Source organism: Scleropages formosus, chromosome 24 (genome assembly GCF_900964775.1).
Source record: "Scleropages formosus chromosome 24, fSclFor1.1, whole genome shotgun sequence".
NCBI lineage: Eukaryota > Metazoa > Chordata > Actinopteri > Osteoglossiformes > Osteoglossidae > Scleropages > Scleropages formosus.
In genome coordinates this window covers 18,338,939-18,353,249 of record NC_041829.1, presented here as the reverse complement: position 1 = coordinate 18,353,249, position 14,311 = coordinate 18,338,939, and the positions used below count along the sequence as shown (strand labels likewise).

Sequence of the window (14,311 nt, the reverse complement as noted above, 5' to 3'; positions counted from 1 at the left end):
AGTGGAGTAGTTTGCCATTGCTTTCTCCACCCCTCCCCATTTATCCGGGCTTGGGACCGGCGTGTTGCTGTTGCCAGCTACACGGCTGGGTTTCATAGGACATTACCAACCTCGAATAATCTTTTTTTTTTTTTTTTTAAAACCTTCTGTTTTACAAAATGCTCATACATGTAAAATTGCACATATTAGTATTTTTGAAGTTCTCTTTATCTTCCTTTGACATATCTTCTGAAGTTTACAGTGCTGCCAAATGGTGCTGAATGTAACATGGTCCATTTCATTTGCGAAGTATTATGATGCAGGTAGATGCTGTGTGGTGTCTGTCAGCAGTGCATCAACTTATTTTAATAGCAGTCATGTTTTAATGAAGACAGTGATGGTTAGAATATATTACCCAAGTTACTGCAGTATCTCATAAGAGCTTTATTTTTTTACGTTTACCACACAGGGACTCTTAAGCATAAAGTATCAAAGCAACATGTCTCGATGTTTTCTCTCCAGTTGAGACATGGGGAATATTAAATATTTGTTTTCGTACTTAGCGTAAAGTACGTTTCGAACATAATCACTTTCTTATTGTTATTCCTTCTGATCTTTTCATGTAGAGCAGCTTGCGTGTTTTCAAACCAAGGTCCGCGCTAGGAAATGGATCAAACCTAAATCAGGTTAGGCTGTTTAAAGTTTGCTGTGCTCATTTGATAGTTTAATTCATCTTTTTTTACGAGTCCCCTGCAGCCATTTCTCTTTGAGAAGCCCCTTCCTCACAGCTGGTAGGAGGAGATGTACAGGAAGGAAGGGGCAGGCAGCGTGGGGACTGTGAAGACTGTGCAGGGGCCACCCGGGGCCCACTCCTGATCTGTTGCCTTTCAGGAGCACTGAGTGCTTTTCAAAGGGATGGGGTGTACGGTGGGGGAGGAGGTTTGATCAGAATTCTTTTTGATTTCCAGCTTCTATGATGAGCTTCTGGCACACGGCATTTTGAAGCCTCTGGTGGCGCCTGTGGAAGGGATGCTAATGAAAGAGGAAGGACTTCGCAACTTCGTCACCCCGAGGGGAAGCTCCTCCATCGTGAAGCATTACCTGAGAGAGTCGGGTACCTTCTGCAGCTCCTTCTGCTACATTCCTTTCCATGGGACATGAAATCGCAAGAATCTGCTGGAGCCTCTCAGCAGTTTAACCCTTTAGTCCAGCTGTGATGTAGCCAGAAAATCACAAGAATCACGTGACGGGTTATAAGAAATGTTGTGTGAAAGTCTGTTTTATGGATCCAGGCAGTACTGCGAAGATGCTGAAATAAAAGCAAACGACACACTGCCCTCCTCGCTGATTTATTCAGCACACTTATTTATATAGTATTTCACGAATAATTTCAAAGAGAGAGGAATGTTTTGGAATGTTGATTCAGTTCAGGTTAGTTTGCAGTGGCAACTGTAGACTGATGATTAAAATAATGGAAATTAATAAATGATATCTGTGATGTCGTTAGCTACTTTAAAAGTCAATTAGATAAGGAGACATGGGGACAGAAGCCTCATTATGTGTTTTAATGCTGAGTGAGTTGCCTTCGAATGTCCTAATGTGTGTGTTGGCCTTCTCTCTCTCTCTCTCTCTCTCTCTCTCTCTCTCTCTCTCTCTCTCTCTCTCTCTCTCTGTTCATTCTCACTGTCTGTCACTCATTCGCTGCCTCGCTGCCGCTCTCTCTTCTCCAAGCAGGAGCTGAGGTGTGCTTCGATCACCACATCACCCACATCTACCAGAAGGGGGCAAGCTGGGAGGTACAACGAAAAGGCGGGGAGGCGGAGCACTTTGATGCGGTGGTCCTCACCATGCCAACCCCGCAGCTCCTGCAGCTGCAGGGTGACGTGCCGTCTTGTAAGTACCCCCAGGCATCCCCATTCCTCATTTAGGCCTTGTGAGCTCAGGGGTCACATGATGGAGCGGTGAATTTTCAAGCTGCCACAACCCCGACAAAGTTCTTTGCACAAAAGATATACTTTTTGAATACCTACTTTCCAAGTTTTTTCCCGCAAGATGCCTGCAGTATTGTTCTGTGTTGCACCATGGTCTCCGGAGAAACAACATTTCATTCCGCTCTATACAAGCTATATACACAGTCGTGCCACATTATTATGACCACCTCCTGCATTTGACGTCGGCAGCGCGTAGCCCATGAAGTACGTCACGTGTCGTGAGCTGGCTTGGTGGGTATATAAGTTGTGTGATAGGCCGTCTGCCCACATATCACTCGTTGCTGTCATGGGTAAAAGGGGCGATTTATCAGAGTTGCAAAAAGGGATGATTATCGGCTGTCGGGCCAAGGGTGGCAGTATTTCTGAAATGTCCGACAGTGGTTGGAAGAGCACGACCAAGACTTCCAAGTACTTCCCTGGCCCCCTAATTCCCCGGACTTGAACCCAATTGAGCATCTGTGGGACCACCTCGATTGTCGTGTTTGCTCTATGGATCCTCCGCCACGCACCCTCCAGCAGCTGTGGGATGCACTGCAGTCATCATGGCTCCAGATACCTGTGACAACCTACCAGCACCTTATTGAGTCACTCCCAGCCCATCTAGCTGCTGTCCGTGCTGCACGCGGCGGTTACTCTGGATATTAGCTGGTGGTCATAATAATGTGACTCGACTGTGTCGAAGAATGAAAATAAAAACAACTTGAACTTGTAAGATTTATAATATGATTTTGAAAGTGTACAGTGGTTTAAGTTTTATCAGTAAAAAAGTTGATGGCAGTTCACACGTGATTTATTAGTTTTACTGGAGCCATTTAGGATAAGTACCTTGGTCAAGGTTATACATGGGGTACAGGGACTCAGTTGATGACACTAACCAGTGTAAATAATAATGAATGAATAAATGTAACTATGATGCCACCTGTTTTCGCTAACTCGCGCTGCTTGCTTTGGACACAAACATCTCCAAATGCCATGCATCCTCAGTGGTCACAGTAGTTTGGAGGAACACCGTGTGAAGGTGGAGGAAACTTGTAGTCTTCACACACCGAGCAGTCTCTTGCCTACATTTGGTACAAAGCCCTGATGGTGAGAGCAACCCCTATTGGTACCCTTCTGGTATTTCAGACCTCTTGAAGACGACCACACAATGCAGGATTCCTTCCAACAGATGCCAGTTGCTTCAATGAGTCTCGTCAGGTCTCTCCCATATGTTAGATCGCATTGTTCCCCTCCGCTGTTTTGTCTCCTTGCGTCAAAACACCCGCAGTACCTTTGCATACAGACTGATCCTTGGTGTGCCCAAGTCTCTGCTGTGAATGCATGCAAACTCTGTTGCGTGTGTTTTGTGAACAGCCTTTGAAGTTTTACTGTGCAACAGGGTTTTCTGTGCAAGTGCAGAATCCTATTTTTGCGAGGGCTATTAAATCCGCACTGTCCTGTAATTGCTCTGTTTTCTTAGTCATTTTTTTTCCAGAAATATGTTCAGTTTGATATTGTATGATGTCCTAGTGATGGCTGAAAGCCACTCTGCTTTTTCCTGCATCTCTGGAACAGAGTTTAGTTAATGTGAAAATCGAAGTTCTTACTAGGATAAGAACTTGGAATTGCAGTAACTCCCAGCTCCTAGTTAATTTGTCTATGTTAACATGTTCTCTGTTCTGCTTTGAGCATAAAATAAGGGGTTTTGGCTCTGAAATTTGAAGGATTAAGATTGTCTGGTAGACAGCAAATGTGTCCCAGGCTGGCCCCACGCTCAACTTCTGTACTTTGGCCTAAATTGGACTCCTGGGGCAGACTGTACAAATAACCTGCATTGACACCAGTATTGGTATTCTCTGAATGCAGTCCTAAACTGAAACCAGGTTTTTGAAATGGTAATACACGACTCCTAACGGACAAGTATGGAAATCAGACCCCCAGGGTGCATGGCTTTTCTTGGAAATTGTGAATAATACAGAGTGTGAAACAAGTTACTGTGTTCAAAATAAATAGCGCAACCAAAAAATGAGTTGCTTGAAAAATAAAGCTGGGGGTGGAAAGCAATCGTAATGCTTGCGGTACGAATGTGTTGCCTTCGGTGACACTCGTGGTTTTAGAAACGGGGTAATGGCAACGTGTTAGGAGTACTTGTGGAGTCCAGCGGTGTGTTCTGTCACTGTGGCATTCATGATCACTCAACTCAGAATAGGGAGGGAATGAGTCAGAAAAAAGGGAGGATAGGACAAACTAGCTATGCTTAGTCCCAGCTCTGTCACCCCTTGTGAACAACGCTTCTGTTCCAGCTAAACTCTAATTAAGCTGTGCTGATTGAGCTGCTCAATGATTAAATAACATGATTCGATTTACGTTCAATTGCACACAAGCCTGGGGATCATTTTCAATCACATTGCATGGAGCCAGGGTAGGAGGACTACATGCCAGGGGACAGTCGGTGGTGTACTGGTGAGAGCTGCTGCCTTTGAACCCGGAGGTCGCAAGCTCAAATCTCACCTCCTGTTCTGGTACCCTTGAACAAGGTACTTGCCCTGAAATTGCTCCAGTAAAAATTACCCAGCTATATAAATGGGTAAATAATTGTTAGTAGCTTCACATTGTAAGTTGCATTAGAGAAAAGTGTTAGATAAATGTACATAATAAATGGCAAAGATATTTTAAAAAATCTTGCAACGATACTAATGAAATTGTCAATATAGTTCATCCATCCAAGCGATTATTATAGCCACCTGTCCAGCACAGGGTCATGGTGGCTCAGAGCCTATCCTGGAAGCACAGATTGTAAGGCAGGATACACCCTGGATGGAATGGCAGGCAGACACACACACAAGGTCACACACTGAAGTCAAATTTAGAGTCAGCAATCTACCCCAAATGTGTCTTCTATCCTATATCTTATTTTGTTAAATTAGTGTTAAGCAGGAATGCAATTTGACTAGAGCCATAGTGAACATACTCATTTTAATGACTCATTGAAATACATACACACACACATTGTCTGAATTATTTTTGGAAGACCAAAAGAAATACATACTTATATTCTAGATATTTACTTTTTTAAACCAATATATGCAGTATTTATTATTTATTCTTTCCTTTTTTAAGTGTTTTACAGCTAAGATAAGTCAGTCCTTAAGTAATAGACAAATTTTAATTTAATTTGAATTTTGTTCAGTGAAAAAATGCTGCATCAAAGCTGATTAATAAAAAAGTTATTTTGAATAAAAACCAGGATGCACATACGGCTTCCTGGACCAACGTTCACTGTAGGAGCCATTTCAGAAAAAGCCGTAGTTCCCCTTCTCGGCCTAGTTTCACAGAGAAATTACATCCATACCAACACGTCATACCGCTAAGACAGACTGGAGTAATTAGTTATGCGGATTTGAGAGAATTTTTGTTACTTCCTCCATTTCTTTTGTTGTTCCTTTTACCAAACATTGTCTGTTAACAGTATTTTTAATTACGATTGCTAATGGCAAAGTCCCGCAGCAAGCAAAGGCACACGATTTGCCATTTGCAGAGAGTAAACACATAAAGCAGCGCAGACAATTTTTAAAAAGAACAAGTTATACTGAGCATTATAAAAAAAAGTGCTCCTTAATCTTTAATCATTTTAATAATTAAACATTTAAATTTCTTTTTTTCTTTCCCCTGCCATGGATAAATATAGGGTGCCCCCCCCCAATGTGCCTTCCATATGGGTTTTATATGTATTTGTGTATTTGTTGTTTGGCCCTGTAATTTAACTGTTTAGTAGCAGCTATGAGAGCGTAAATGTCAAGAGTTATGTGAACACAAGCAAGTTAGGGGTAAGGGGAAATGGGTTAAAATGTTTAGGCTGTGTTATGCACTGACAGTGGGGTGGAGTGTGTTTCAAAGTCCCTTCTGTGCAACGACAGACACGCAATGTTATTTACTTTTGGAGATCCTCGCCCCGGCGCCCTGCTGTGCTCCCGCAGCCGTATGTCAGGATCTTGATGTGGCCTTCCTTACTGTTCTTCAGTACTCTCTCCTGGGGATACTACCTGGGTCCTGGGGGGGGGGTGTCCTTTTATAGCCAGAACATATTGATTTGTTCTGCTATCACTGGGTGGTTTTGTGTGTTGTCCCAGAGGCCCTGGATGCGTGAGCCGATTTATGTTGGCATGGATTTTATAACAGTTCAATTTTGGCCAATTTTCACAAAGTTTATTAGAATCAGCTGTAGATGTTACTAGTGAGTGTAATTGAAAAGGACTGTGTTATGTGCAATTTATCCAGTACGAAAGACTTTGTATCTATAATGAGAAACTCAGACAATTTATTGCTCAAAATTATTTCTCTCATACTCACATATAGTGTGCTGTGTAACTCTGACACCAGATCGGCCAAACACCAAGGGTTTAGCTATATTGCGTTTGGGCTATTGTAGCTAGTCCACTGGTATTTTTGATTTATTTGGATGACCTGATATATTTTTCCTCTACTGCTAAAATGGCACATTAGTAGGTGCATCAAGGAATGAGATGTATTTTTTCTGGATTGATGTCAGTCTGGAGTTCTTGTTTTTTCTGTTCTCCTTTGCTGAATGGCCACTTCATCATAAAGAACATTGGTGATGGCTGTACTTTTTATATTGAAGTGTTTTTTTTTTTCCCCATTTTTTGACCTTATTATCTTAGTTATTTCTTTTGTTTTGATATATAATGTCTTTTGCAAGTATGTTTTATATGAGATGGTGTGTCATTTGTTTTATCTGTGACCTTGTGGATACACTCTTGAGTCTGTCTTTGGGACAGATGTGGCGTAAAATAAATTGTGTGGCAGCTGAGCTGTAAGGACTCAACTGTACAGCATGGATATGAAAAGAGAATGGTGAGCGATGTGATTGCAGATTTATTGAACCCGTGACCGTGAAGCGACCAGCTCGAGGAGGAGGAGGAAGTGATGAGTGTGGCCTGCTGTGTTGGGGTCTAGCCAGTGGGTGGCAGCAGCCAGGTGTCAGTCGAACCAGGTCGCACATGCAAGAGGATGCAATCTGGAAATAATTTAAACAAAATTAAGCTGCAAAAAGAAAAAAAAAAAAAACTGCATGCTTCACACTTCCGCTTTTTATCAGAGTTCTTCAAAACTCAGGAAAGAGCACAGCAGACCGTGTCTGTGCGTTTGTTCCCGCATCAATCGCAACGATTATACATGCGTATCCCTCTGTAGTCAAAAAAAGCAGAAGTGTAGGAACCCAGCCTTTTTTGAGAGCAGGATCTTTTGAAGCTGTGTTTACACAATCTGTGCGGGATTTATTCAGGTGTAACGTTTAATCTTGAGACAAATTATGTGAAGTTATGGCTGAAATGCAAAATGGCAGTTGACTAAGTTTAGTTTGCAGCAGACTGAATCCATGGCATACACAAACTTAGCTTAATAAACCCAAAGAAGCATACAAATACATTTGAACATATGGGCGTTTTGTTTTTATGGTTCGAAATGAAGTATTCTGGTTGAACAGCTCAGACTCATGTCCCCCCCCCCCCCCAGCAACTTGATTTACAGGGTTAAGGTTGCAGTTATTACAAGCATACAATTATTTACCCATTTTTACAATTGGGTAGTTTTACTGGAGCAATTTAGGATAAGCACCTTGCTCAAGGATACTACAGCCAGAGGTGAGGATCAAACCTGCAACCTTAGGATCTAAAGTCTGTAGGTCTAACCACTGCACTATAGTAACATTAGAAGGATGTTATTGATTATAGTTTTAATTATTTAGTGGTTATGTTCTTAGCGGTATCTTCTTTAAACTAGGTTGTTCTCCATTCTTCCATTAAATATTATTTACAGTTTGGAGTATATATACACGGGGGGCGTGGTAGCGCAGTGGGTTGGACCGTGTCCTGCTCTCCGGTGGGTCTAGGGTTCGAGTCCCGCTTGGGGTGCCTTGTGATGGACTGGCGTCCCGTCCTGGGTGTGTCCCTTCCCCCTCTGGCCTTCCGCCCTGTGTTGCCGGGTAGGCTCCGGTTCCCCGCGACCCCGTATGGGACAGGCGGTTCCGAAAGTGTGTGTGTGTGTGTGTGTGTGTGTGTGTGTGTGTGTGTGTGTGTGTGTGCGTTGTCTAGCGCACAATGCTCATGTCCACAGTCCCACGTGCAGTAAAAGAACAGTGTAGCACCAACTCATGAAGCATAATTTGTCCTGTAAATTTTCTTCATTTCACCTCATCACAGATTTCATGAATGTTATGCAACTTATTTTTTGATCTCTTTTTGTCTGGTCTTGCCAAATGGAGTCAGTGTGGAGTTATCAGTTCTCTGAATGGCTTTTTTAAAGAAACAGATTTTTGGCCAAATCTTCAGAACTTCCTTGAAAGAATGCCCTTTGAGATCTGCCTTGTTTTTCCCCCGAAGCATTTTAAATGTCTGGCTCTTTGTAGCGCAGCAACTCATAGAAGATCCAACTTTGTTTCATGTGAATTAATTAAGGGGAAAAATTAGAACTGGAAGGTATTGATGTAGATGTAGACCTGATCATTCCTTTAGTTACCTTAAATGCTGCAAAACATTTAACGTTACCTTGCGAAGAAGGAGTTTTCATCTCAGCCTTTCTTTCACAACTATGAAACACATTAATCCACTTTTACTACATTTGATTGTTCCCAACAGCAAGTGGATCTGAGCTGTGAGGTTTTTTATTTTTTTATTTTTTTTAAATGTTTTCTAATGAACACTCGGGAGGGGGGCGTTTTCATCGCCATTGACGTCACAGTTCTGGGAAATGGCAGTGGCCACGCCCACTCCAATAAACCTTCCTGTGTCTGAGTGACACGAAGGACAGATCTCCATAGCACATCATCACCTCGCATGGCCATGTGTCTGCTGCTGTTCCTCCAGGACTCCAGAGATCTCACTCCCACATCAACACCCCAAGCAGCAGGCTTTACCAGACAAACTAATGATTGCATATATGGATGCATTTGGCCACAGGAGAGAAAAATATGTCATCGGTTGATCATGGTGACATCATGGTAGAGACCATTAATATTCTTATTACGGAACTACTCATTTGTAGATGGGTATTATATAGTTTTTAAAACGTACATAAAGAATTTGAAAGGAAGGGCTCAACTGCCCTTTTCAAAGCCAACAATTTGTGGAGGAGAGTATTCGTAACTCCATGTGGAGTCTATAACCTGTGTCCCAGTGGCCGTCTACATGGGAGAACCCATTGTTTGCCAAGACTCCTAAATTTTGTAGCTAGATAATAATTTGACAGAAACGCATGAATCATCTTCTACAACAGAATGCTGTATGGAGCATTTATTCACCTTTTGTCCAGGTAAAAAAAGCATCGCTTTCTCTCTCCAATGTTTTTGTCTCGTAAGAGTCCAGGCCAAGTCCTGAATGTTTATTCCAGTGAGGTACAAAACAATATTAGACTTCAAAGGAAGCTGGTTTTCCCAAATAATGTGATATTTGTTAGATTTTTCAAAAAAAAATAAAAAATTCATATCGTGTTGCTTTGTATTATTCTGAAGCATTTTCACATTTTTTGCCATTAAGGGATCTTTTTTAACATCTTTACATCTGTTTGTACAAATAATATACTAGACAGTATTCATTTATTAGCCAAAGACTCATTTGAAACTAATTGTCCAAGAAACTGAAGTACTGCACTATATCTTGCTTTAAGGCACCCCTAAGCAGTAATGACTCACTTTTATTGAGTTGTGGTTAACCTGCAATGGATTCATTTTTCTCAGTTTAGACAACTTCGGGAAGCCACAGAAGGTAAAGGGACACATTAACTGTCTCCAGGTGGAAAGTTCAAGTGGGTTGTTTCTCGACAGGGGTTCCACTGTAGTCCTTTGGTGTGGTCACTTTCACCTTGGTTCGCCTCATTTTCTGTTTCGCCTTTGAAAAGGTTGTGGTTTTACTTGAGCAACTGGGATATTGAGTTGCTGAAAATCCTACTATGTCAGTTCTGTCAGTAATCAGGCAGAATTCATTACAGCTAAACAATGATGATAAACACAGACGAATACAAAAAAGAAATTAATGAGCATTTTTAAAAAATCTATTATGGGTTCCTCTGGGTGACATGGTGGTGCAAAGGGTAGCACTGGAGCCTCACAGTACCTGGGCTTTGGATTTGAGAGTAGCTGAATCCAGCTTGGTTGCTTCTGGGTGCTCTGGTTTCCTGCCGCAGTCCAAAAAGCCTGTTTCAGCTAAGCTGCTGATGCTAAGTTGCCTGTAATGTGTATATGATTGAGTGAATGTGTTTGGGATTGTGCCGCGCTGGGCTGGTGCTGGACCACAACAGTGCAGCGGGCAAGAGGTAATTGATAATGAATGCCTTTCTGCTTATGCAATGTCACAATTTGCTTCAATTTCTTTTTCTTTTTGCTTTTTTTGGGTGTCTCTGTGTGTATGTTCTGTATGCAGTATTTAAGCTCCTGAACCTGTGAAGATATTTACATTTATTCATGTGGCAGACCCTTTTCATAAAAGACATCGCCCTTGGCATTGAGAAAAATCATTCGATCACATTACAAATATATGTGAGATTGAATCGTTTCCTGAAGATGAATGAACTCTGAGAGCAGGAAAGCTGTGACACGCCTGCAGTAAATAACGGCTATCTCCAGGCTTCCCCTCCCCTCCACACACCTATAAAATATTACTGAACATTTTGGCCCAGGTTTGCCTTGGTTCCTGGGGCAGAAGTTCAGAGTGGAGGTGTGTTTTCTTACAGCACTGATACCGACCATGGTGCCAGGAAAGGCAAGGCACGCTCGGGTGCCTTTCTCTAGACTTTCTCTCCTTTTTTTTTTTCCTTTTTTCATTCTTGGTAAGAAAAGCTCCTTGAAGGCTTGTATATTGTTCATCATATTGCTAAACTTTTTTTTTTTTTTTTCCCCCCCATCCTTTCTTAGCTTCTGGCCAACTTTCTGTTTTCATTGATATGTACTGTAAAGCCAGCCATGAAAATTCGCATGTGAAGGAAAAGTGATGGTTTTGCAAGAGCCACAAAACCCATAGAACGGGATGCACAGACATAATGGTATGTCAGGGAATGATGTAGAGGTCAGAAATGATGTGGGAGTGTAGATGTCAGCCTTCATTTAGTTTGGCATTGCAGTCCCACATGGCTTCAACACTTTCTGGTCAAGGGCACTTCTTGCCACCACAAGTGGTCTCCCCTTTGCATTTTACTGTGGTCATATGCAGTATACCATTTGAGAAATTTTAAGTCCTGCATTATACTTTTCTTAGAAACCCTCTAGATACAGTACATGGCACTAGCTGTATTCCTACATATGAGGAACTAATTGGTAACAGGTGGTCAGACCAGAGTCTTCAAATAACGTAGAGGACCCGAATAAGGCCATTTTTTTTAATTAGAATTCAATAGGAGTTTACGTCTAAATCAGCACGCACAGTGAACATATAAAAGAGACATTTCCACTTTTGTTGGAAAGGAAAGATCAGAAGTCTGTTAAAACATTATTAAGGAGTTAAAAAGTTTCCCTGACTCATGAGGTTCCAACTATTCCAGCTCCTGACGAGGTCCATTTTATTGAATCGGATACAGTATGCTGAAATTTCATTCTATGTGATATTTAATTTTAAAACACTGACACTCAAAATGAAAGGTGTTTGAAATTGTCTCAAGGTGAAATTTTTACATTAGAAAATTTTAAGAAATACTGAAATATACTGGGGGGGGGCGCAGTGGGTTGGACCGGGTCCTGCTCTCCGGTGGGCCTGGGGTTCGAGTCCCACTTGGGGTGCCTTGCGATGGACTGGCGTCCCATCCTGGGTGTGTCCCTTACGCCCTGAGTTGCCAGGTAGGCTCCGGTTCCCCACGACCTTGTATGGGACAAGCAGTTCAGAAAATGTGTGTGTGTGTGAAATATACTGTTTACCTAAGTATTGAAACATCACACATTAATACCTGGTAGAGCCAGCTTTTGCTGCAATAACAGTCTTTTTGGAAAAGTACGAATAAGTTTTGAACACTTTCAGGGTAACTTTTGCCATTTCTCCTAAGTTTTAGATTTTAGCAGATTAAAATGTCATCTTCCCTCTATTTTTCTCCAGCCATCCTTCCTCCTTCCATATATAACAAGATTCAGTTTTATATATATGTGTATAACAAGATGCCCAGTTCCTGGTGATGAAAAGCAGCCCCACAGCATGATGCTGCCATCACCACACTTAACGTAAGAATGGTGTTTCTTATAACATGGGTAGTGTTTGGTTTGCATATGGGAAAGTGACACATTAGAAGCAATTACTCTTAAAGAAGCATCTTAAAATATGTTTGAAGCCTTCCAGAATGAAACACAGCTGCAGTATGGGAAAAGGTTTTGTGGTCAGATCATGCCAAGATACAGCTTTGCAGCCAAAATTCAAAGTGCAAACCTAGCTCTGCTGGTGCCTCAAGAAAACAAAACTAGTTTACAGCTTGTGAATTCAAACATTTCATTGTACTATGTGCTTTAAATTAGAATTATTTCTTGTGTACTTGACAGTTTGGTTAGTTAATTTGAGTTCCTTTTGTCAAATTGTCGTTGGTTTGTGTTAACAGATATGGTGAAAGTAAATGCAATGCTGCCAGATGCATGCTTGCATAATTTTTTTGTGGTTTGTGTTAGCTGAATCCAATAGAAGACTCTGGAGTTTAGGGGCAGATGATTTGAATTTAACAGTCAATGTGTAAGGTGATGCTTTAAGAGGTCATCTTTTTCCCCCTCACCCTGTCATCCATTTTCCCGATTGTTTTATAATCTGTCGAATAAATTTCCATCAGGTCTTTGAGGTCAGTGAGTTGGTTTCTTCCAGATCCACACCATATCTCTGGAGAAGGGGTGGCCTTGGACACCTTATGAGCCAAACCCTGATGTTCAGTGGGCTGCCACTGCAGATTTTACACATTTACATCTCCACATGATATTTTTAAAAGGGAATAGTTAGGTTCGATTTACAGTCCTGGTCAAAAGTTCGAGTCCATTTCCTGGAAACCTGTGTTTTGTTCACAAAGTGTTGAGTTAGTATGTTTGATCAGTGAAAAAACTCATGTGTCTTGTGGAGTACTTGTGGGTCACTTTGGTTTCTCTCTTTGCTCCAGTTCCTTCCGTGAATGTATTCACGGATTTGACTGGTATTGTAGTTCAGCCTTCATCTTTATATTGTACAAACATGCAATGGTCCTTAGTCACAGATGAGTTACAATTACAGATTAAGCAGACTATTTATGGCTTACCAGTGTAACTGCTACTCTACCTGCTACTTTCACCACTGGTTCAATTGCAGTCACATCCCTACATGTCTACTGGCCTTCAGAACATCTTTGCCTGCTGTCTTCATGTACTCTATCAACACCTTTCTGAGGAAACCAGATGGAAATACGGTGGTAGGAAGGAACAGATACTATTGTCCTGTGTTTAAACTCTTTGGTCTTTCACATGTTCTCTTTCTCTGCTCTCTTCACGGCGCCAAAAAAGCATGCTGACTTAGTGAAACCATGCTTAAATTGTAAAGCTGTATTTCCATCTCTGTGGAATCACAAACTCTAAATCTGCAGGCAAATTGCCTAGTTTGGTGTTTTTATATTTTTGCTGGATTCCTTTTCTATGGCTGTATAATCTGTGATAAATACCATACCAAGTATTTTGGAAGTGTTTTGAAAAATGTTAAAATTATATGGTGTTATGCACTAATTGAGTGAGTAGCTGCATAATACCATATCATTACTGAGTAACTGCTAATACTGAGTCTTAGTCATAATTGAATGTGTTGTATCTCTTCAGTGTTGCACCTGAATTTTTTTTAAAAATTGTTTTAATGGTAAGGGGGTACAGTGGCTCAGTGGGTTGGACCAGGTCCTGCTCTCCGGTGGGTCTGGGGTTCGAGTCCCGCTTGGGGTGCCTTGCGACAGACTGCCGTCCTGTCTTGGGTGTGTCCCCTTCAGCCTTATGCCCTGTGTTGCCAGGTTAGGCTCTGGCTCCCCGTAACCCTGAATGGGACAAGCGGTTCAGAAAGTGTGTGTGTGTGTGTGTGTGTGTGTGTGTGTGTGTGTGTGTGTGTGTGTGTTTTAATGGTTCATTAAAGGTTGTTCCTTTTTTATTCTGTGTATTACTGGGAAAAGTTCCTTTTTTCAGTTTGTGTATTAATGCAACCAAAAGTATCTACATTATCCACTTGATTTAACTGTCTTTTACTAGCTTCTGACAGCATGCTGTCCTTTTTCATCCTTGAGAAAGTTTCTCCTGAATTACTTTAGCAAATATCCAGCTGTGTGTGCAGTGCTATCCAGCTTAACAAACAGCAGTGTTTTCCATGCCGGATACACACAAACTTTCCTGGTAG

General features: G+C 41.6%; 1 protein-coding gene across 5 annotated transcripts in view; it reads left to right on the top strand.

Annotated features, from left to right (window-relative positions):
- rnls (renalase, FAD-dependent amine oxidase) overlaps positions 1 to 14,311 on the top strand; it is a 38,246-nt gene that overhangs the window by 3,058 nt on the left and 20,877 nt on the right. For 4 of the 5 annotated variants that reach the window (XM_018761118.1, XM_018761115.1, XM_018761117.1 and 1 more), the window contains 2 exons: positions 948 to 1,093; positions 1,711 to 1,872. In XM_018761118.1, the coding sequence (XP_018616634.1) occupies positions 948 to 1,093; positions 1,711 to 1,872 (308 nt within the window). The remainder of the gene's footprint in view (positions 1 to 947; positions 1,094 to 1,710; positions 1,873 to 14,311) is intronic. The other variant, XM_018761116.1, reaches the window with a different exon arrangement.